Source organism: Lissotriton helveticus, chromosome 8 (genome assembly GCF_964261635.1).
Source record: "Lissotriton helveticus chromosome 8, aLisHel1.1, whole genome shotgun sequence".
NCBI classification, from domain to species: Eukaryota; Metazoa; Chordata; class Amphibia; order Caudata; family Salamandridae; genus Lissotriton; species Lissotriton helveticus.
Window position 1 is genome coordinate 1667989442 of NC_136069.1, and position 25083 is coordinate 1668014524.

General features: G+C 42.4%; 1 protein-coding gene across 1 annotated transcript in view; it reads left to right on the forward strand.

Annotated features, from left to right (window-relative positions):
• The window catches only part of LOC144774080 (transient receptor potential cation channel subfamily M member 2-like), a 358014-nt gene that overhangs the window by 250199 nt on the left and 82732 nt on the right, over positions 1 to 25083 (forward strand). The window contains exons 8-10 of the mRNA XM_078659107.1: positions 1801 to 1903; positions 7506 to 7615; positions 22255 to 22638. Of these exons, the coding sequence (XP_078515233.1) occupies positions 1801 to 1903; positions 7506 to 7615; positions 22255 to 22638 (597 nt within the window). The remainder of the gene's footprint in view (positions 1 to 1800; positions 1904 to 7505; positions 7616 to 22254; positions 22639 to 25083) is intronic.

Sequence of the window (25083 nt, forward strand, 5' to 3'; positions counted from 1 at the left end):
ATGCACCAGCACCACCCCTGGGCAAGGAAAAGGCCACACCAGCAGCCCCCCAAAAACGACAAAAAACAATAAAATCTGCACAATCCCAGCCCATCCATGGCCTCAATGGTGTTTAAATTCAAGAAGACACCCCACAGAAAGACTAGGCCCATGCAACACTCACCACCCCTGGGCAAAGGGCCACACCAGCAGGCCCAAAAAACCGACAAAAAACAATAAAATCTGCACAATCCCAGCCCATCCATGGCCTCAATGGTGTTTAAATTCAACAAAACAGTTGTATCATGCACCCATAACCAACCCTGGTCCTACTGGATACTGTGGCTACCCACAATATAATTTATTTAATTTTCTGAAAAAGTTCCAAAATTGTACTTGCAGCAACTGTAATGCCCCAAACAAACTTACTTGTGAAAGTTGATTTCTAATCCAAAAGTGATCCAAAGACAGTCAAAAAGGCCTCAAATCCAAATATCCAGCAGCACCCACAAAAAGTAATCCTTCCAGCTCCAGATCCAAATGAAAGTGACCAGGAGATGGACAAAGCACTGGGAGGAGCCTGCTGGACAGGAACAGGAAGTTGGAGACTGTGGGGCACTTCCTTCCTCCCCCCCCAAAATGGACTCCTTGCAAAAAAAAAGGCCATGCAAATGTCAACCTGAGGAGTGATTCTGATAAAAATCATAATTTTCTGAAGGTTTATCCTGTTTGCTGGTGATTTTCTTGTGCGAAATTGCAAAATCTCTATTTCGCAAGTGCGAGATTGTTCCTTTCCGCCGCAACTACGTGTTCGCAATTGCGAACTCTCGCGAGGTGTGCTGTGCAAGGTGGCAAGCCGCGAGTACGTATTCGCGGGCGACAAACTCCCGCGGGAACACACAGCAAGATCTAAAATGGCGCGTCACTCGCAAAGAAAAACAACTCGGCAAACGCTAAAATGACGGAAAGTGAACGCCGTGCACCACGCCGCGCGCCGCAACCAAGCAAAAAATCCGCCGCGAGCGGATTCACGGATTTTTGACAAATTCGCGAGCGTTCGCGGATTGCGAATTTGCCGAAAATCCGAAAAATCCGCGAGCGGAGCGGATTTTACGCCCATGCTTAGTATTCACTCACTTTTTAAACAGATCACTCACTTAGCCAGGTAGTTCCTCGCTCACTCATCCACTCACTCATCGGCTCCATCTACAACTCACTTGTTAAGTACAGCACTTTATCAACCACCTGCTCCCTCAATCACTCTTCTGTTCACTCAATAAACACATCACTCACTCAACCTCCCACTAATCTGCTTACTCACATGTTCAACACATCCCTCACTCAACCACACACTTCCTCAGGCACTCATCTGCTCCATCATCCACTCACTCATAAAGCACATCTCTTAATCAACCACTGCTCCCTCAGTCATCCAGTCACTCAATAAACCCATCTCTCATTCAACCATCCACTAATCTGCTCACTCATCCACTCACTTATTAAGTACATTGCTCACTCATCCTCCCACTAATTTGATCCCTCATTTACTCACTGATCTCAATCTTCCACCTACTCCTCAACTTCCTCACCCACTCACTTATTAAGCACATTGCTCACTCAACCTCCTACGTATTTGCTCATATATGCACTTGCTTGTTAAGCACATCTTCACTCAGCCACTCATTCATCAGCGCCCTCAGCCACTCACTCAGTGAGCTCATTGCTCACTCATCAGCACCCTCATTCACTCACTCACCTCATCCATTCGCTCTCTGACATCGCATCCCACTCTCTTACCTTATGTTTTTTCTAATTTCCTAGATCCAGGACATTGTTGGCATGAGCCACCTTCTCACCATCTTTAATGCAGACACCAAAGGTGCTCAGGACATCGATATGGCTATCCTCCAGGCTCTCCTGAAAGGTGAGAAAAGGGTGCTGCATGCTGTTCTCATCACAATGATACCTTCCCAGGCTCCAAAGCACTCCATAATGTTTGGCAGAGGACCACTAGAAAGATTCAATGAATGTCCATTTACGGATATTTAGTGCTTGCAGCTTGTCTCTGGGTCACAGGACTGGTTGTAGCTGATAGTTGGACTTTGTGTATTCCTCCTAGACATCCACACACAATAGAGGGTTTAGGTGTGCCTGGATCGGCTGTCACTGGCAGGATGGGAGGGCAGAGCTGGGCACAGCCCTACCTACACTTCAATAGGTTTTGTCATGCCTCTGCCCAAAGGGCTGCCAACCCCCTGCAGGTTTAGCCTCTCCCACTTCATAGGAAGGCCCAAATATAAATCTTGTATCCCCGAGACGCCAACCCTTCAGTACTCATCTGAGCCTGTAGATGCTCTGCCTGGAAGAAGGACTACTGTTCTGCTGAGAGCACTGCCACTCTGCTGGACTTCTGCTCTGAAGGGCTGTTTTCCTGCTGTGCTATGCTTCCTTGCTGCCCTCTTGCCTGGGTGAGAAGAACTGGACATGCATCTGTTGAACCAGTGGCTCCATGGGCTAGTTGGTTTGCCTCCTCACTAGAGCCTCAGGGAAAGAAGACTCCACCAACCTTGAACCTAGTACTGTGTCCCATGTCAATCCTAACTTGCCAAGTGATGGCACCCAGTCCTGGCCCTAGGAAGTGGGCCTGAAGGTGCTCCACCAGCCCATCTGGGGACTCAGAGGAAGCAACACATCTTCTTTGTGGTGCATCTCCAGTAGGACCGGTGCATTGCCTTTGAACAACACACCATTTCTGCTACAAGGGTTTGCCCAGTGCAAGGACTCCACATCAGCCTCAGCGGCTGCATCAGAATTGCCGCTGTGCGAAGCTTCACTGGCAGGCCCTCACGTGGACAGCACCAGCCTTGATGTCAGTGCAGGTTTTCGCTTCACAGTCTCATAGCTCTGCTGAACTGACACATCTCCGCAGCTGCATGACTCTTCCTCGACAAAAGACTTAACATCCAATGTAGACGGGATCCTCTGTAAAGCCGTGGGACGTCGCAACGCAACACCATAGATCCTCGGAACCGAAGCATCGCCTCGGCTGTGCACACATCTTCAGCGCGGGACATCGCAATGTCCTGCAAACCAGGATTTAAGTTACTCTTGTTCAGTGAGCCTAACTGGGTCACTGTAACCAGTCATGCTGAGGTTCTGTCCCAGTCCCTCGTGACCAGAAATCCACAATTGGCGCTTTGTGGTGCTTTTTGCCGCTATTTTCACTGAAGTCTTTAACCACTTGGCTGCTAAGGGTGTTCATGGACCTCCATTGACTTTCCATTGAAATCAATGGAAACTCCATGACGAGTTACCCTTGTCATTAGCACTGAAGGGGTTAAACCTGCATTTCTACAGTTATACTGATTGGATTTTTGTTGTTTTGGTATTTTTCTATTCATTAAGAAATACACAATTTTTCCAAACTACAAACTAGTGTGGGATCCTGTTATGATGTGTTTTCATTGTGTTACAGTCCTGCATATATAGTTTACGCATTGGACAGAGGAGACACAGCTGCCCTTGTGCTCCTTGATCTGTCCGCCACTTTTGACACTGTTGTTCACGTCCTTTTGCAACAGCGGCTGGAGAGACTTGGGGTCGGGGCCACAGCCCTGGCCCTATTGTCCACCTTTCTTAAGGATTGGAGACCAACAGTGTCAGTTGATGGTTTCAACTCAGTATCTTACACCTTGCCATGTGGATTGCCACAGGGCTCCTCTTTAAGCCCTTCCCTGTTTAATGTTTATGTCTCTGAACTAGCTTCTCTGATTCGGCACTTTGGGTTTAGCCTGACATCGTACGCCTACGATACTCAGATTGTGGTGGCTGCATATAAACATCAAACCCCTCTTTTCCAACAGTTTCAAAACATGTTTGCATGTGTACAATAAACAGATAGATAAGTACACATTGCCTGAAACTTAACTCTGAAAAAACAGAGGTCTTGATTTTTGTAAATATTAAGCCAACCTGGGCAATCTGTGGTGGCCGCAGAGATGGGAGTACCACCTAAACCAGCAGCCAAAGTCAAGAACTTGGGTGTATGGATTGACAATAAACTAACACTCTCTCAGCAGACCAATGCTATTGTCTCCGCTTCACACTTTCTTATAAAGAAAATAAGGAAGATCCTCCAGTACATCCCCACGGAGACTAGGAAAATGGTGGTAACATCTCTCATCCAGTCCAAACTGGACTACTGCAACAGGCTATATCTGAATATTCAGAAGCAGTGTCTACAGAAGCTTCAGATGGTCCAAAATACAGCAGCACGGCTTAAAGACCTGGTTGTTCCAGGACGAGACGTTATGTGGGCTTCTGTTTCCTCAGCGTCAAGACACCTCCGGGTATTCGTGTGCTTTTAACATTAACATTAACATTGCCTCTAAATTAAGCCTGACCACTCTGTGCCAAGCTACCAGGGGGTTGAGCATAGGTTCTTTTGGTGTTTGCTTGTGAATCACCCTGACATGGATTGTGCTTGCTCCTTCAGTTGGGTTTCAACTCCCCCAGCCAATAATCCAATTCTTTACAGTCAAACTTCTCAAAACATTTCAATGACTCCTAAGGTACTGTGAGAGAAATAAGTACTTCCGGGGCTTGGCTAAGTTTGTGTATTCTACTCAATCTTAATGCCTTTTATCTCATTGTTTGCCTGTGTGTGGGCCGCCAGGGATCGTATTGAAAGGGCAAAGAGGGTTGGCACCAATGGATAGTCCTACCTGATTACCATCTGAAGCTGCATCTTATCTGAGTTTACGCTGTTTACCCATATCCATTCTTCTGGGGGGTCGAAAGTTTGATAGGAGCCACCCCCTTATTTTCGGGCCTAGTCCAAATTTGAGCAATACTGCCTCCAGTAGACACTAACGACATTCCGGAATATGCACCGCTGGAGGGGTGACTACTAATGGGAGAAATTGCAGAGAAAGCGGTTTCATGGACCTATAGGACGATAATTAACAATAAGCCGGACACATTACTGAAGTTGAGGGCGAAATGGGAAGCAGAGTTAGGTGAGATGGAAGACCTAGATTGGGAAATGGCACTGAAGCACCCACGCGAGGTGGCTATTAAATCCAGGTTCCGACTGATATAATTTAAATACCTGCACAGAGCATATTATGATAGGGCGCGCCTACATCGTATAGGGAGGGCGGAAACACCAGACTGATTGCGATGTGGAGTGTCGCGGGGTACAATTCTTCACACGGTGTGGTACTGCCCACAGATTCAACAGTATTGGGCCAGTATGCTGGGAAGGTTGGGTGCAGTCCTGGGGGAGACAATACCATTCAGTCCGCAGTTCGTATTGCTGGGCATATCCACTGACATTGATCTCCCTAAACCAAAGTTAACCTTACTTCAATTGGGATTGGTGTTGGCGAAAAGTGACTTGGCCAAGGCATGGGGGACGGTGGTGATCCCGTCCCTGACGGAATGGGGAAAAAGTATGGATATGTATATGTTGGGGGAAAAGATGACTTATAAAGCACGGGGCTGCCCCAAAAAGTTCTGGAAAGTATGAAGCCATGGTTGGCAGGCTATGGGTTGTCACTATCTGCCTCACAGTGATCTCTTGTCCTGGATTTGTGGGTTATGCAGCTGGAACATGCTCCCACCAAATGTGTAAGACTCTGAAACAGTTACTAGATTATCCGCCAATGTTGTTCTTATATGATGCCGAAGTCGCTCTGAAGGTGCCACTGTGTGCTTCTATTAATCAATGTCTTTGTAATGTATTACAGAAAATTTTAATAAAAATATATATTTTTAAAAATACTGCCTCCAGTAGCTTTTCATATCACCCAACCAAATGCTTTCCATATTTAAAAGCCACTGGGCCTAAAAATGGACAACTTTGTAGCTGTTATCTGAGCCCTCTTTGCCTTGCACAAAGCCCACCTTGCCCGGTTCCCTAGGACTGGTAAGATCTTGTCTAATCTACTCGTGAGCACTTTGTTCAAAAGTTTAGCATCAGCATTTATTATGGCAAAGGGACCTATATGACTCACAGATCCCAGGTTTTTTCCTGGTTTGAGAATTAACCTGAAAAAAGCCTTTTGATTAGTGGGCTTAACCCTTAAGCCCCCTCAGAGGAAGTTAAACAAGCTAATGAGACTGCTTGCAAATTCATGGGAAAAGGCTGCTGTGAGCCCTGGCCTTACTTGGTCGCACAGACTTTATGGGTAGAAGGGCTTCCTTTCCTGCACTTCGATAGGCTTATGATCTCCTCTGTGCACTGGGTTGGGAGAGTTCAGCAATGCACTGTCTACGAATAAGGTATTTTATTTTAACCATTTATGAAGCATAACTAGATCAGAACAGGTGTAGGGCACTTTACAATGGAATGTTCTAACTTAGACTAGGGTACATCATGGTGGAGTGTTAGATAAATAGCAGAACAAAGTAGAGAAGAGTAAACCACGGTATACATCCTTTTACTATTAATTTGTATATGTTGAAGGGCCTAGATGGGCCATCATTAGGTACTTTTAGCTAGGTGCAGGTCTTTTTTAAGTAGATTGCTTGGAGGCATTTCCAGAAGGCTAGGAGTCATATGTGGCTTTAATTTGGAGTCGAGAGAGTTGCAGAAAGAGGTGGCTGCACCGAGAAGAATTGCTAAGGAGTTATGGTAGATTGAACATCAATGGTTCCAGCAGCAGCAGCAGGCCTCTCCTTCAGAGCCCTCTCAAGCCTCCAGGGTTAGTTATTAGGTCCTCTTAGAAGAGGGGTTTGTAGCTCATGGCCACATTGACCAGACTGCAGAGTCTGAGTTGGATCCAGGCTTGGACAGGTCTCCAGTGTAAGACCTCCAGTATTATGGGGCCAACTGGGGCCCCAAGGGCCTTGTCCACTGGAGCAGGTCTCTTGAAGTAGTTGGAGAGCAGCTCTGCAGCCAGACCCCACATGGACCTCTTGAGGGCTTCATTCCCATGTGTGGTGAGACGCGGGCGTACACATGTGTGAGTATATGTGTCTGAGTGTGTATGTCAGTGCCTAACCACAACCTATCCGGCACCTGAGGTGTGACCACACATAATATAACATCCGGTGCCAGACAAAGAAGAGCAGCCATACTTGTTTAGCCATGCAAAGATGGCGACTGCCTATGCTGGGCCTGTAAGGACTCTCCGTTCATGTATGTTAATATTGTTGCATATTATAATCTAAATAAATTCGTAGCAGATACAAATAGACACAAAATTGTTACTAATATACTTACAAATCAGATTTTTATATTATCATACAAATTTTAGAGACTGGAAAGGCTTAAGAACTGTACTAATAAATGAAAAACTATGTATTTTCTATTGGTATCAAGTATGTGAAGAGAAAGAGGAAGAAAGGAATATTAAAATAGTATCTTATATTAGCGATACCTACTTAATGTAGATGAACAAACTAGTCAAAGATGGTCCCCTTATTTAACTCTGTAATGTTGTTATCTAGACCTAGAACAAGCCCTCTCTAAGGTTTTGCTTCCCTGTTGAATTTATTCTTCTCCTCTCTGTTTTCTTTAGCCAGTCAAAGCCTTGGTAGCAAGAACTGGGACTATCAGCTGACGCTGGCCGTGTCCTGGAACAGAATCCACATCGCACAAGACATTTTTTCCAGTGACTGGCAGTGGAAGGTAAGCGAAGTAGCCTGAGCAGTGGACACAACAGGCCTTGTTTCTATTTCCATGGTGTCCTTGTGGTCACTCGTTCACCTGTCCGCCCCAATGCATAGTGCCTCCTTTCTGTATCATTGCAAACACTGAGGCTATTGTGACGTGTCACTGCGCCCCTGTGGCCAGTGACGCCATCTTACTGACACAACCAGTTCTGGCGCACCCACTTTACTGACTCATAAGCAAAATGATAACCATCTTGCTTGTATTCATGTATAGTTGTGTATAGATATACTCATAAGGCAGAAACCTAATTAGGAAGCAGAGAAGTACTGCACTGATCTGAAGAACAACACAGTGGTGTCTACAAACTAGACAAGAACATGAAGGTGGGGTTTGGCAAGTGAGAGGTCCCTAGACGTGGCTTTTGGATGGAAGGGATAGCACAGAATGGGGAGTGATCCTGTAAAGGACATAGGGGGAGAGATCCATACATTATACAAACAGAGGGACCCCCTACACCATGGATTCTTTGACATTTCTAGAGCCTGCATAATTACTCTGAGCCTACTCTCATCAACAATATGCTTTATATTCTGCAAGAGATTTTATGAAAGTTATCAGTCACCTGTGTACGAACCTAAATGTGTCCTGAAAACATTTATTCCAAAAACACACTCAATATAATATAGTGGAGACGCAGACATTATGCACAATTATAAGTGCAAAATGTTACTTAAATGTTTTAAAAAAAATATATAGCTCATACGCAACTAACAGTTTATGGTGCATGCACATGAAAATGTAATATATTCAAAAGAATGAAACACATTTAGCATAAAATCACAAAGCTGGCATTTATATATTAACATATATAACAATAATATAAATGAATGTCCAATATGGATTTCCTTAACATTGGAGATACCAGCTGTTCCTCTTTATGTTTGTCATATGCCTAAGAGCGACCACAATGGGTTGGGTCACATTGTTCCACCCTTGGTAGTTGCTTTACTAGGCTTCAATTTATCATGATTTCCCCCTACTGACTTCTCTTAACCTAAGTACTGGGGCGCCCTCAACCGCGCTTAATTATTCTAACGTGTGTCCACCTTCTGTGGACCTGATTCAACGCGTTTTCCACAAAACATTCTATCTATATTACCAATCCAGGAACAACTTTTTTTTCTCATCGGTGGGGCCCATACCACCGTGAGTCTCACACACACTCACTCTCATACCCACACAGCCCCTGAATCAGTGACAAGTAGACAAGCTGTAAGACATGTGGGGTACCTTATTAACCTATACAATAACTTTATACATTAAAATTTTAAATTGTTCATCAGTCATAAAGAACAAACATCAAGGTACTCCGCTATTTTGGTCGATGGACCAAACTAGTAGGAATCAGTTGATGGCGATTAAGTCCAGCTCAATCACAATATTCCTATAACTTCTAATCATTTAATCGTAATGACTTTTACTTTAATAAACACAAACTCGAGTTTATATTTTATAGAATGTTATCTGGATTCATTAAAGAAAGTTTTATATTGCGAAGAATTTATTATGTAAGTACATTCTAAAACACTATTTAATACATTTTAAGCAAAGAAAATGAAAAGTACTCATTACCCCTTGGTTACACCCTCTGATACAGACGCAGGTAATTGCATACAAACATAGCAGTCACGTATATCCATAGTCTCAACATACTCGTAAAGCAATTTATCTATCTCTATGAAGCTCAGTATCATCCACAATTTTTACATCATTCATCAAATTATGTGTCTTATCACTATTTATGTTGTTATTCGTTTCAGATAAACGTTCTGAATTCAGTCTAAATGGAATAACTATGGCTAAAATGAACCATATGAACATTAATAAACCTGTGCAATAAAACCACATTCTACACCATTTACATAAAAAGCCACATCTAGATCTTCTATTGTCATTTCAGGCATTTTTTTCACACTTAGGAAATATGTTCTTTGAGCCAAGTGCTCTTTATCTTTTTTATTCTGTAATGTCTCTTTTTCACACTTTTGGAAGTATGTCCTTTGAGCCAACTGCTCTTTTTAAATCCTTTCTTTTCAGTTCTTCAACTTTTGATTTTGTCCACTTTCTTTATTTTAGCATCCTCCAGTCTCTCAGTATGATCACAGTTTATTTATAGTCACTTTTACTCACAAATTTCACCTTGGTTCTCTTGACTGCTCTCCACTTCCTCAATATCAGGCTGTGCAATATAAGTCCATTCAGGTGATTTATATTTCAGATTAGGTCTCCTTACTCTTTTTGGTCTTTGTAAATGCTCTTTATTCTCTTTTATTTGATCTTCTTGACTTGTTATCTCATTTACTTGTTCCTCTTGGTTTGTATTCACATTTATTATTTTGAATGTTGGACCTTTAATTTCTTTAGGCCACTTATCTCCTTTTCTTGGCTTTTTATTTTCAGTCTCTATTATCTCACGTTCAACTTTCCAAGCTCTTTTCCTTGGACTTTTTCTTTGATTTATTTCTCCTTCACTTTCATCAGACTCTGTTTCAGATCTCATTCCGCTTCTTCTTATCTTGAACCTTATGATTTCAGGTTCTACAATGTTATGTTATGTTATGTTATTAAAAATTCTAAAGCGCACTTCCACCAAGCGGTTTCATGGCGCTAAAACAGAAGGACTGCGGAAGTAAGGGGCTTTGAGATGTTTATTCATATGCCTGTGTAAAAAGGAAAGTTTTCAGAAGAGTTCTGAATTGGGTCTAGTGTGTTGCACATCTCAGCTCATTGGGAAGGGAGTTCCAGAAACGGGGAGCCAAAAAAGAAAACCTAAGTCCACCGTGTTTTTTCCGTTTAAAGGTGGGAACAGTAAGCAGTTGGAGGTGAGAGGACCGGAGTTCACGAAGAGGAACATAACGTTGGATTCTGGAAGAAATGAAGGCAGGGCCTTGACCCGGAAAGGCCTTGAAGATGGTACAGCCCAGCTTGAATACACAACGTTTGGCTACTGGGAGCCAGTGAAGGCTCTTCATCAGAGGTGTAACATGTTGATGCTTTGGTTGGCGAAAAATTAGCCAAACTGCCTGATTTTGAACGAGCTGTAGGCGATGAAGTTGGTATGCTGGTATTCCAACATAGAGAGCATTCGCATAATCAATGCGAGAAGTGATCATGGCCAAGATGACGAGGATGAGGGCTTCTGTGGTCAAGAACCTGCAGATTTTTCGGATACTGCGCAGATGAAAAAAACAGGAGGAAACTGCCACATTGATTTGGGGTTTCAAGGACAGGTCCCTACAGATGATAACTCCAAGGCTCTTTACAGAGTTGACTGGTTGAGGAGGAGTACCCAAAGATGGAGGCCAGAAACTGGAATTCCAAGGGTTTGTGGACCCCCTTTGAGGACGAGATCAGTTTTATCAGGGTTGAGCTTTAATTGATGGAAGTCATGGTGGATTGAAAATTACTAATGGATGTGATAGAAGAGTCTATATTGAATATCAACTGAAGATCATCAGCGTAGTTGAAAGTTGTGGCTGGGCTATTACGTAAAGACACCATCAAGGGTTGCATATGTAGATTAAATAGAAGGGGCGATAGGGCAGAGCCCTGAGGTACCCCACAGGTCAGCTTTGTATTCCCTGCCACAAAATTGTCCAACCTGACAGCTTGGGAGCGACCGTGTAGGTAGGAGATGATCCACTTATGGGCCAGGCCACGGATGCCAGCATTGGCGACACAGTCAATCAAGAGTTCATGATCGACCGTGTCGAAAGCCGCCAATAAATCTAAAAGCACCAGGGCCTGGGTGATGTTTTTGTCAGCACCTCTCCTAAGTTCATCCAAGACAGCCAAGATGACCGATTCCGTGGAGTGGACAGGCCTAAAGCCCGCCTGCCGGGAGTCGAGAAACTTGGAGTGATCAATAAATGAGCTGAAGCAGTTCGTGACATGGGCCTCTAATATTTTGCTAAGGTAGGGGAGCAACGAGATAGGGCGAAAGTTGCTTGTCACCAGAGGGTCGGCATTGTGTTTTTTCAGTATTGGGACAACCACGGCGCATTTAAAAGTGTCTGGAACAATGCCTGTTTTAAGAGAGTTATTAAGGAGTGAAAGCGGCGAGTCGGGGCAGGTGAGAAAAGCCTCTTTTAGAATATGGGGAGGGCAGCAATCCTTAGGAGAGCCAGATCCCACCTTGTTCAGTAGGGTCAGGAATTCTTCTCTGGAGATCAAAGGGATTTGTTCGAGCGTAAAAGGATTTTTACAAATTACGGGGAGGGTGGGGGGAGAGATGGGAATGGGGATATACTCCTTGATCAGGGTAATTTTGTCAATAAAAAACGAGTTCAAGGAGTCGCAGAGTGTTTGTGAGGGGACGGGTTTAGCCGTCACCCTATCAGGTTGTGCGAGCTCATTGACAATTGAAAAAATATCTTTAGCCTTGGTGGATGAGTCTGTGATTTTTTTAGAAAAATAGGCAGATTTAGGTTTGAGGATAGAATCTTTATAGTTTCTTAGCAAGGCTACATAAACTGCTCTCTCCAAAAGGGCATAGGCACGCCGCCAATGGCGCTCCACTTGTCTAAGTGCCAGTTTTTTCTTCTTTAGATCGTCGGAAAACCAGCATTGGGCGTCGTGGGGGTGCTTAAGTTGGATCTTTTTCAGAGGGGCTACCTTGTCGCTGGCTGCTTCTAGCAGCGGTCAAGGTTGGAGGCCTGAAGGGAGATGGAGGCCGGTTCATTGGGAGAGGTGGCTGTTGGAAGTGCATGAAAGTCATCCAGATTGGCCTGTTTCCAGTTCCTGGCTGCAAAATTGCCAGCCGGGGGCAATGAAGTGAAAGGCGTATAAGCCATAGTAAAGGAAATAAAATCATGGTCGGACCATGTACAGGGAGAGACTAGAGGAGGTGAAATTTCTATATTAGAGGTCTAGACCTGGTCCAGAATGTGCCCCTTGGCATGAGTAGCCTTGTGCACATGTTGAGTAAAGTTCATTCCTAATAAACTACAACTGCATCTTGATCCTCTTTTGTTAATTCAGTTCTTTCTAGAGGAATTTTTCCATAACTGGTGCTTGGAGTCTCATCCTCACCATGAATTATTTCTATTAACCCAGTCTCGATATCAATATTTTATCTCCAAGAACTTTCTGTTTGATTTACAGTGCTCTCGATTTCACCAGTTTTACTTTGTTCTTTCTCAGGTTCCAAACTGGATCCGATATTTCCAGATGTCGACTTACAGGTCGATCTTCAAGATCTGGAATTTCAGTTATTTCAGTCTCTGCTTCTGATGCTGAACTTGTGTCTGATATCTCCAGATGTCGACTTACAGGTCGAGCTTCCGAATCTGGAATTCTTTCTGTTTCACTTTCTGTGTCAGAAAGTATTTGTTTCTTCCAGATGTCGACTCACATGTTGATCTTTAGGTTCTGGAACTTTGATTGTATGGCTGTCATGGATCCACTTTTTCACACCTGCATACTTCACTTCTGTGGTGCTAACCAGGATCACTTGGCGTGGTTTGTCCCAACGTGGAACCAGACAATTTCTTCTCCTGTGGATTTTTATGTGTAACCATTATCCGGGACTCAGATCATGAGCTGGGTGTCTTTCAAGAGTACACATATCAGTTCCAACCCGGTGAAACACAGAATGTACCACATCAGCCAATCCTTTACAATAGTCCAGAATAAGATCATCAGTTATAGTAAGCAGTTTGTTGACAGGTACAAATGCTTGTCTCATTACTCGTCCCATCAGTATTTCATGAGGACTCAAATCTGTTTTCCTGTCAGGTATGCTTCTTAAGGTCATTAGAACAAGTTGCAAAGCATCCCGCCATTTGAGTCCTGTGGCTCAACACATTTTTCCAAGTCTGTTCCTATTGTTCCATTTACATGTTCAACCACCCCAGAAGCCTCTGATCTGTAGGCACAATGCAATGTCTGTTGAATGTTAAATGCCTCACATATCAATTGAATAATCTCATTCTGAAAGTGACTTCCTGTGTCTGTTTCAATCGTCACTGGAAATCCATACCTGGGAATTAATTCTCTTAACATGAGTTTTACTACAGTAGCTCCATCATTTCTCCTGGTTGGATATGCCTCCACCCAGCAAGAGAATCACTAAAACATAGCGGAATCGGTTACATGGGAGCATTTCAATAAAGTCTAACTGCATTCCGGTAAAAGGACCTCCCTCCTGTCCTATGGATCCTAGACTTACAACTGATTTTCTTCCTGGATTCAGCTGCTGACATATAAGACATCTTTGACATAGGCTTTCAGCCATGATGCAAAACTTAGGATTATACCAAGTTTGTTTGAAGAGTCTAATCATTGCATCTCTGCCCATGTGTGCATTGTTAGAGATCATGCTATCAGGCATGACTGGTCTTTCATCCCTGTAAACCCAAACTTAATCTTCCTCTGTTTGTCTACAACCTGCTTTTATCCATCTATCTTTTTCCTCATCACTCGCTTCTTCTTGTAATTGTCTCACTACCTGCCAAGTTTCAACTATGTTAGTTAACATTAAAAGACATGAAACATGTTCTTTTTCCCTTTCCCGATTCATGGATGTCATGTGCCTAGCACAATATTGAGCTATAGCATCTGCAAAGTTGTTTTCTTCAGTGATGTAATCATCTCCATTTTGGTGAGCAGCACACTTTACAACCACAATCATTTTAGGTAGCTGTATCGCCTCAAGCAACATTTTCACAAACTCACCATTTCTTATTGGGGATCCCAAAGAGGTCATGTATCCTAGTAGTAAAGTTGAGAAAAATCTGAATTTTAAGACTTTTGGTATTCACAGAAGGCATTTAGGAGTCCTAAAGTTAGGAGTCCTATCTTTACTGCTATTAAATTGAGAAAAATCCTAACTTTGAGACTTTCGGTATTCACAGAAGGCATTTAGGAGTCCTAAAGTTAGGACTCCTAACTTCTGTGAATACCGAAATGAGTAAGTGCCTTCTGTGAATACCAAAATGAGTAAGTGGCTTCTGTGAATACCAAAATGGTAGTAAGTTTAGGATTTTGTCTTAAGTTAGTTCTGTGAATCGGGCCCTGGTATTGCATGTTTTCTTTTCTCTGTACATTTTCTTCCCACTATCTCATCCACCGTTCTGACAAGATACATACCATCCCACATATCAGCACACCCCCATCTTTTCATCCTACTCTCGTGAGTGGATTCCCAAAATTTTCCTGGACTATATTGGTTTTCTCTTGTATCTCAGAATCTCTCTCTTTCTCTCTCATACATCTCATCTTCCCATTCCATCAAAGCTTCAAATTGTGTTGGTCTAGGTTTCGGTACAAGTTTAATCATTTTCTCTTTTAAATTCTATAACACCACAGTGCTAAATAAACCTACTACTGGAAATGCCAACACTCCGTCATTTTTGTATATTTCACCCAATTGTTTTAGCCAAATACAAGTATGATAGCCATATTTCGTCATCATATATGACGCAGGCGTTTTTGGCGGAGGAAACACTTTTCCCTCTCTGGTGAATCTTTCTTTGTCTTTCTTAAAAAGATTCTTGTTCTTCTTAAACCATGAAGGTTTCTCTTTTTCTGGCTCATAATAATAAACCATTTTTCACAAATTTTTCTCTCCAAAACAAAGTCATACACTTCCCTTCAATCTACTCTGATATTTTGCCTTATCCCAATGCGGAACACACTAACGCACCAATCAGAATAGTTCACGTCACAATCACATGGCCCTATCCCAGCGCGATTCACACTAATGCACCAATCAGAATAGTTTACGTCTCCAGCGACTAGCCAATCCCAGCGCAACTCTTGCTGATGTCAGCTCTGCTCTCACTTCTGCTGACCCCTCCTTTACAAAATTTATCGGCACTATATTTATAAACTTTTCGCTAATAAAATCCGTTAATTACAACACAAAACACATTTCCATTGTCTGTTTCACTAAACCAAAGAGATAGTTTATTCAAGCATACAAGAATTCTGTATTTCCAATAGGCAGTGCTTACATCTACCCTACCACAGAATTTCGTTTCGCTGATAAAGTAGCACTTCCCTCTACTTTACCCTTCTAACAAGCAAATATCAAACCTGTTTCTTTGGGGATAAAACACATGTTAGGACTATACTGCTCCTGAGCATTAAGGCCAGACTTTCACAAGAATACCTATCGCTATTCACTCAACTCGACTCACACAAGAATTCCCTAACATAACACCTTCCTGTGTTATCACAATATTGAAACCAGACAGTGCACAATTCCATGTTACTACCTTGTCACATATATCCACACCCTACTTCCTAGAAGCTTCAAAATTTCCGACTACATACAACGTGATACAAACTCAACATATAGTGTTAAACATAAAACATCAATAATCATTCATCTCCAAACTGACCGATAGAAACCATAACTCTGCTACCAAGAAATCTGTTGCAGCGCGTTTTCCACAAAACCTTCTATCTATATCACCAATCCAGAAACAACTTATTTTTACTCATCGGTGGGGCCCATAGCACCGTGAGCAGGTCCGGAATCCCCCCGTGCGCCTCACGGGTAGGGGCCGGTTTGGTCCCCCTGGGGGCCGTTTTTGTTACAAGGACGTTTTTTGCAGCATAGCTGCAAAATCGGCCCTGTACCAAAAACGGCCAAAAACCGACCCCGGCAAAGAGCTCGGCGGGCCCTCCAACCCCCCTGAGTGGTGAGGGGGGGCCGACCGAGCACTTTGCCAGCACTTTGCCAGGGCCGGTTGTGGTTCCCAGTCCGGCCCTGACCGTGAGTCTCACACACACACACACTCTCATACCCACACAGCCCCTGAATCGGTGACAAGTAGACGAGCTGCAAGACATGCAGGGTACCTTATTAACGTATACAATAACTTTATACATTATATTCATTAAAATTTTAAATTGTTCAACAGTCCTAAAAAACAAACAGCTGCTACCTAGGGTTAAGCATGGGTTAATTTAGTGACTTTGAGGTTTGTCCTGCCAGGAATTGTGGCTGTTGCTTGACCTGGGTTCACACCCCAGTCAACCAACACCACAATTTCTCACGCAATACATGTGTCTCCCTCGCTCCCTTTCTTCTTTCTCTCACTCCTCCTCACTTTAAAGGCAGAGGCAAATAAAGATAGTTCCACTCTTTGTGAGCACTATGCTTGAGTCAGGTAGGGTGAAACTGGAAACCTTGTAGGGAAATAAATGCACTCAATGGTGTTAAGCAGAGCCAGAAATAGTGGTTGATAAAGTCAAGGGTGAGACTGAAGACTACATATGGGTCTGTGAGTAAAGAATTGATATTAAATGGCTTGGCCACTGGCAAATGTCAATGGGGTGCAATAGGATACTTCATGTCAGTTTAGCCTAGTACCCTTTGATGATGCCCTCTTTACCAAAGACCCCACTGGTGTTTCCTGTGATCTGATTTATGGCATTGATGTCATCTCACGTGATATCATTGTCCGTGTGAAGGTCGTGTGATGCCTTTTTTCATGGTGAAATCATAATGATAAATAGTATGTTTGAATACTGAACAATCCTACCTCATTTTGGTCATGGAATGTTGGCGAGTACTCTGTGTGTCCGGGAACCCCACACCTCCCTTCCATTTGTGCGACAAACTCCAGCATTAGTCTTCTGGGTGCATTAAATACTGACTTGTGGTGTTAAGTGATTGTAAGGAGGCTATTTTCATTCTAATGAACCATGCCAAAAATCTTCTCTTCCTCAAGTGCTATCAAGGCCATTCACATTTTTATTTTATATGGGGAACATCACAGTGTAGAAATGTATAATACAGAGTGAAAAACTCACCATATCACATTAAGGATGTCATAATATTAAAGATAATAATAATTACAAAGTGCAGTGGGCATCATAAAGGGCATACAGACTTCAATCGAAAGAAGGTCCGACTGATCCAATTCAATGACAAGATGAGTCGCGGCCAGATAGAGTCTCTGACATCCAAGCTCTTATCGGGTCCCAAATTGGCATCAGTCTTGAACACCGGCTGGCACCTTCTAAGATGAAGATTTCTAGTGCACAGTCATTTACAGATTTATGCCACCAAACCTGTGTGAATTATGGACCTGAAGTATGTATTGATTATAAGGAGTAATGCCAAATCATTTCCTAATATAAACCCAAATTTGATGCTATACCCATAATGTTTTAAATCTAGTCCACTTGAAATATGCTGCATCTGTTAAACCTGTGAATGGTGTAATAGCTTCCCATAGGGTAAGTAGCCGGGAAATATCTTACCAAACAGTCTTTTCTTCCTACCCATAAATGCTGTGAGACGAAATATAAAGACTGCCATATAATAGAGCCATAAGGCCAATAAGGGCATACAACCACTCCCTCGGGTTAGTTGAAGATGCTGTATATTACACTGAGCTTTCTTATTGCTCCATATAAACTTCTGCTAACTAGCTTCGATCTTCTTGAAAAAGGCTTTGGGGAATAAAGAGTTATACGTCGAAGTAAATATAAATAACACAGAAGTATAACCACCTTCTTGATATTACATCTTCCAGTAAGGCCCAAATGCAACCTGTTCCACTTCCTAAATATTTCTGAAGGGTGGTCATTTAATTTGGCATTATTTAAAAATAATGTAAGGTCAGTTCTACCCCCAAGTATGTTGCAAATTGAATCTTCCTAGCACCTAATGCCAAGGTGGGGACATTAGTAATGACCTGGTTTTGTTGGCATTATGCCTGTAGCCTGAGGATTACCAAATGTTCACACTAGTTCTTCAACAGCTACCAGTGTCCCAGCTGGAGAAGACATCAAGATGGACACATCACCTGCATAGGCCAAAACTCTCAGGTTAATACTATGCAGACATAAGGAGCATATGGCGTCCAATCTTTGTAAAGCTTAAACATATGGCTCAAAGTAGAGGACAAACAATTGAGGTGAGAGGACAACCCTGCCAAGTGCCCCTGGTGATACAAATTGGGTGTGAGAGAGCACCCCCACACAAGACCCTTGCCATTAATCCACTATAAAAATGTTTAGCTTGTGATATAAAACCTCGGCCAAAGCCAACCTTGCTCATGACTGCCCAGAGGAACTGCCAAAAGACCCTGTTGAACAGCTTTAGGGCATCCAACACGATCACCCTGGTGGGTTCTTGCTCCACATATGCAACTCCAAAGCTGTCCAAAGCCATATTTACATGAGCCATATTTACATGAGAGGCCTATTGGGGCCTGGAATAAACTCATGTTGATTTGGGTCAACCAGGTCCGAGATGACTGAAGATAACCGATTGGCCAATATCCTTGTAGATCTTTGAATATGCATTTATCAGAAATATTGGCTGATAGGACCCACAGCACGTGCGATCCTTTCCTTTTTCTGGAAAAACACAATATTGATTTCACCCCACAAGCTAGGGACTCCACTGAGAAACACTGCAGAGTTAAATAGATCACAAAGGACCGGAATAGGTGCCCCTTGAAAAATCTTATAAAATTCTAATGGAATTTGGTCCGGTCCAGACACTTTACCACTTGCCAGATGTCAGAAAGTCCTCTCAATCACTGCCAGGGTCACCCTCTCATCCAGCCTTTTTTGCTGTCCCTGTGTCAGCTTTTGATATTGATATTTCTCCAAACATATTTTTACAGATTCTACAGAGGCTACACAATCCTCCCTAGAGAGGTTTGAAGAACATTTCCAAAATACCTCTCTAATTTCAGAATGCTCAGTTATTTGTTCACTATATTCTGAATAAGGTTACTACTTAAACTATCTTTAATACGGAAAGGCAACAACCAACCCATCGCATCATTATTTTTAAATCATGACAATTGAGTAAGTGGATCCTTCTTGTTGGCCCTATCCCACATTCTTTTCCTTTGAGTGGTCTATTAGACGACCCACTGTTCCAAGGCCCTCACTAATGTCAGCAGATTTTGTTTGAATATCCTTTGAGCTAATGCAGCCGCGATCTGACTAAGGGAGAGCTTTAAAAGAGTCTCAGCGAGGCTCACTCCCTCCTATTGTTCTATAGTAAAACTCAAGAGTATGTCCTCTACAGGAGGCCTTAAGTGCATCCTTTTCCAAGGTTATAGAAGCCAAGACTCCTTTATTTAGACTTTACATACCATTAATATTCCAGGATATGATATGAAGGTGCTGGCCGATTCCCATTGTAATCCCATAAGTTAACATCCACCTCGTCTTGTTATGATGCCACCCTCAAATTCTCTACCTAATTTAGAAAACTTTCTAAAATGCCTGTGTTTTGTTCCAAATCTTTTACCCCATTCTCTCCCCCAATATCTTTACGTCCTTATAAGTCATACAAATTCTCCTTGACCCTCCACCCCCTAAATCAACCTTCTGCCCTCCCTGGAACCTCAAAGGGGATACAACAAATCCTCCCATCTTCTTTGTCCATACTCTCGACTATTATCCTTCCCATCCTGCTGCAAGAGCACTAACTAACCGCCAGGTTGGATTACTGAACCCCTCAGAGCTGTACCAATACTACGGCTAAGCTAATCACAAAATCATTATTAGACCCGTAAGTGCTATAGAGAAAGAAAAAGAAAAAATAGAAAAAGAACAAAAAAGAAAAAAATCCAAACCCCATAGAGAATACATAAATGGGAAGAAAAAGAGAAAAAGGGTAACCCTGTCTACTAAATTACTAGAACCTACTACCTACTAAAACCTACTAAAACACCTATAGACCATAACAACCTTGGGGCCCTCCAAGTACTTTTTAAAATCATTACACATTGCACATACTCCGAGTAAATAAAGTTAACCAATCCAATGACCCGTCACCATTAACCAATGAATAACCTTATCAAAAGATCCAAAAAAGCCCAATAAAGTTCAATATATGCAGTCTAAGACTTATGTCATACAATAGTATCTTATCTTAAATCTGAATCATTTTACTGTTCCCATTGTTTCAGCAGTTTAAGTTTTAGTTGTGTCCCAACAACAATATGTATCATCTTCGAAATGTATTTTCAGATCAGCTGACTCCATAAGTGAGCTGTTTGCCCAACTTATTTAAGTGCTGGAATCTGCTCACATAACCTCCAACAACGTGCTTCCATCTCGTGGCTTAAATTAGAATGGATAAAGAACTGTACACCACAAGAACGGATTATAGATCGGAGATGGGCTGCCGGGAAGATCGATTGGCTTGATATAAAATTCCTCACATTAATAAGAATTGCTTATACCCCAGTCAACCAACAACCCAATTTCTTACAATGTTCATGTTCCCCACTTGGTAACCACTTGGTGGTCAACACTTGAACTGATTTTTCACAACTCTTTACTAGCAGAGTGTAGAGTGGGCCTCTGAGTGATGTCAAATACTGGAGCACTAGTCATTGCAACCTAAGTTTAAGAGTTTCCTCTGCTTTCTACATTTCTGTCTGTAATTTGACCTGAGTCAGTTCTCTGTTTTGTTTTGTTGCTAGTGCTCCAAGGGCTATCTTCTTTCCCCTCACTACTACCCAGATGGCATCCCACAGGACCTCCTTGGATATTTTCAGGCTTGCATTGAATGTCAACTGATCTTTTATCTTTTCTAGGCCCTATTCACTGAATCTCTCAGTACATTATTTGAATCACACAGGATGTTGATCAAGCTGTATAGTGTGAGGCGTCCATGTTTGTCTCAACCACTGACTTCAAGAGATGGTGGGAGAGATGCATTCTGTCTATTCTGGAATATGTTCTGTGTACACGGGAATAGTTCAATGCAGCCTGGCTCCGTTGAGTGCATCCAATCTTTCTCATACTTCTTGTGACGGACTTGTTTGGTTGACCCATGGACAGACCTGACCTGTCTAGTGTGTTATCTAACACCTGGCTGAAGTCTCCTTTTGGAAATATTGTGCCTTTTGTGAACCTCTCAGTCTGCGGGGTGATGTCTGCATGCTTTTACATAAGCTTGTTTCAACATATATAGTATTTCTTTTGTAAGTATGTTTTCCTCTACTCTTCCTTTGAATAGGTTGCATCAAACCTGCCTATTCATTATTATTTCCAATATGGCAACTCCTAGATCCTCTCTGAATATGACTGGAGCACCACTGGTTTTAGTTGGTGCGCTGGTGGTGTGAACCTGTAGTGGGTATTTTCTTTTTAAAGGTCTGCCAGCCACCCTCAAAATAAAATGTGCCTCCTGTAGCCTGATCACTTCAGCCTGCTCTTCGTGCAGAAGTGTCACCACCCTTGCCCTCTTCGCCGGGGCATTAAGGCCTCTGACAATACATGATATTACCTTGAATGTAAATGTACTGAGAATTCTTTCTTGTTAGTCCTAGCTTTAGGTCTGCCTACTTCTAATGGTGATCTCTCCCACTGGTAAAAGTATTCCTCCATCTTCCCTACTTTTGCTAATTCCACTCCTCTCTCCAGGATCCATAGGCATTTCTCAGGCATTGACTCTTCTAATCAACAAAGCAAAAGACGGTCAGTCGTTATAGATAGGTTTACTATTTATACGTAAGATTAAGAGTGCTCCTGGATTCCACACATGGGCAGGACTACACAAATGTTAGACTTTAGTGAAGACCAGGATTACAGGTAAGTAATGTTTCCATCTGAAACACTCCATGTTGAATGACACATTCATCCTTTTGTTGTTACAGGCCAAGGATTTGCACTCAGTGATGACTCTTGCTCTGGTTGAGAATAAACCCAAATTTGTGCAGCTTTTCCTGGATCGCGGCGTCAGCCTGCGGGAATATGTGACCCCAGAGGTTTTGACCACCCTGTACAACAATATTGAGACTTCCAGCATCATCTACAACAAGTTGCATAAGTACCTGAGGGAGGAGGAGCTCCCCCCCAATCTGAAGGACGCCCCATTCCACGTGGCCAACATCCTGAAGAAGTTGCTGGGGGGATTCAGCAAATCGCCGTCTTCATTCACCAAGACCGCTCAGACCTACACGGAAACCATGGTCAAGGTAGGGACCATCACATTGGTCATACTCCAGGTCTATTATGGACATTTCATTCGAAATGAACATTAATGGACATTTTAGATTGAACAATGGTCTGTTGCTTGGTGGACTGAGGTTCACAATAAGTTGAATTTCCACTGAGACCCCTTTCTTTTGCTGACATACTGAGGGAGGGTGAGGAGCCCAGCCATACAAACACTGGACTAGAATTTTGGGCTGCAGTGTCCTAATGAAGGTACAACTTTATCATAAAAAAACCACTTAGTAGTGAATTTCTTAGTTTCTTAGTCTGGGATATCAAGTCAGGTGTTTAGCTTTCTATTATAGTAAACATCTATCAATATCACTTTTATTTTTACTTCCAAGGGTCTTGTATGACTAGGGCCTTCAGTCAGTGTGTAATTCACATTTTAGTGCACACGTGTAAAGGTCGAATGAGCCAAAAACTGACCTGCAGGTGGAAATATTCTAACGTTTAATGTCATAATGAGGAACAGCTGACATTTCTACTATCGGGAGTGGAATTACAAATGAAACCATCCACCCTTCTAAAATGTTCCAGAGAAGGTGGCAATGTAAACCCGTTGAGCACCCACACACTTAGAAATGTGAGAGTGTTTAAGAAAACTTGAAAACACTCACTCATGGGTGAAGAGATGTTATAAACAAATTTCCAGGCACGAACGTCAATTCACCAAAATGCCTGGAGTAGCGGAAGTGATGTCACACTCTTTCACGTTCACTTTCACTCACTCACACCTTCGTACTCATACATACACACCCATTCACACTCTCCTGTAAACACACTCACGGCAAGCACGCACACAACATAGATTCAACAGCTTTTTTTTTTACTTACCTCAGCTGCCAGGGAAGGTCACATTCCAGCTAATTGCACTCCAATTCTTATTACACTAATAGTAAATAATGGAACTTTATTCACTAATAGTGTATATAAAAAATTTGATAAAGCAAAGAGTGCACCCCAACCGACATTCATAAGGACGAGCTGCCAGTGTGTGTTCCTGGCACTGATTTTGCCGCCTCTGAAGCCAGTGGTCGCAAAGGAAGTACAAAGGGTTGCAAGGGCCAAGCCAGAAGTCGCAGCTGCGACCCCTAAATGACATTCTTGTTTCCAGGGTTAGAAAGGAAGGGTTATGCATAAAGCAATGTAGACGAAGCGGTTGCCCCATTTTGCTTCTGCTGTGAGCAGGAGGTAAGTGTGGATGGGACACACTTGTTTTTTCCAGGTGTGTTCCTGCACCTGTTAAAATGTGTAATCGTGAAGGGCTGTATAAACTCTCCCTGCTCCCCCATTATCCTATATGTCTCCATGTCATTTAAGCTTTATATTAGTCCAGGGATGTATGTCAAGACAAGAAGAGAGCTACTTATGGTTAATGAAAATCATCCTGAGCTAGGAACAAAACCTCACGTTCCATAACTGCAGCTAAATCAGACGGGATTATAATAGTGATCACCCCTGGAAGTTTTACAGTTTGGTATTGTCACAATGTAGCAGGCAGGATTGCTGGCAGTGTTTTCATAAAGAGCTTACCGCTATGTAACACCTGCACCTAAGGAATGAAGAAATCATTGTATGAAAAAGGTCGTAAAGCGATGCAACTAGATAAACGGATCTGGGCACCGGTAGCGCATTGGAAATTAAGAATAGAGGGGTAATCTATTTTACAATATTAGTCTATAATATTATAATAATTCTTATTTTTGGTTCCTTGTTTTTATGAACTTTAGTTCGTTTGTGTAAAGACTTACATGAATTGTGAAATTATTTTTTGTCTTGTTCACAATGATGCATATCTGCTAAAAGAAATGTATATTTGGAATGAAATAATTGATTGTAATCATGTGGAACTGTACTCTCTGATGATGAATAATAATAAAATAAAATAAATAAAAAAAAAGGAATGAAGTAACAGTCTTGGCAGCTGTTACACTCATTCACCAATGAAATAACATTGGCACTATATCTCTGCAGTTCAGGATGAATCATCATTCAAATATCAGATTTAATTTTTGGAAATTAGGTCATTTTCTCCTCAAACACCACCCTCTCTTACACATTTTTTGTAAAATACATGCATTACATTTTGGGGAAAAGAAAATTTAATTTTAAAGAAAATTTTCGTTTCCAAATTTTGTTTTTCTAAATTCCGCATTTCACATGGGGTTAGAGCGTGGGTGGCAGACAGAAGCTCCTCGAAGGCTCGCTTTGAGCTTGATGGTCCTGGAGTACCTCGTGGTGACCCGCTGCCAGGCACTGGGCTCAACCCTTCAGTGGTCCACCCACCTCTACCACATGATGGTAATTAAGGGAACTAAGGCATAGGAAGAATATGATTTGACTGTCTCAAAACTGTGGTGAAGCATGGGTACCAACAACACAGGGCAGGACTGCTTGTTTCAAAATCCATAACTTTTTCACGACACCATATTTTAGTGAGTGGACTGTGACACTGTGTGTTCTCTCCCCATGAGCAAATTCAAATG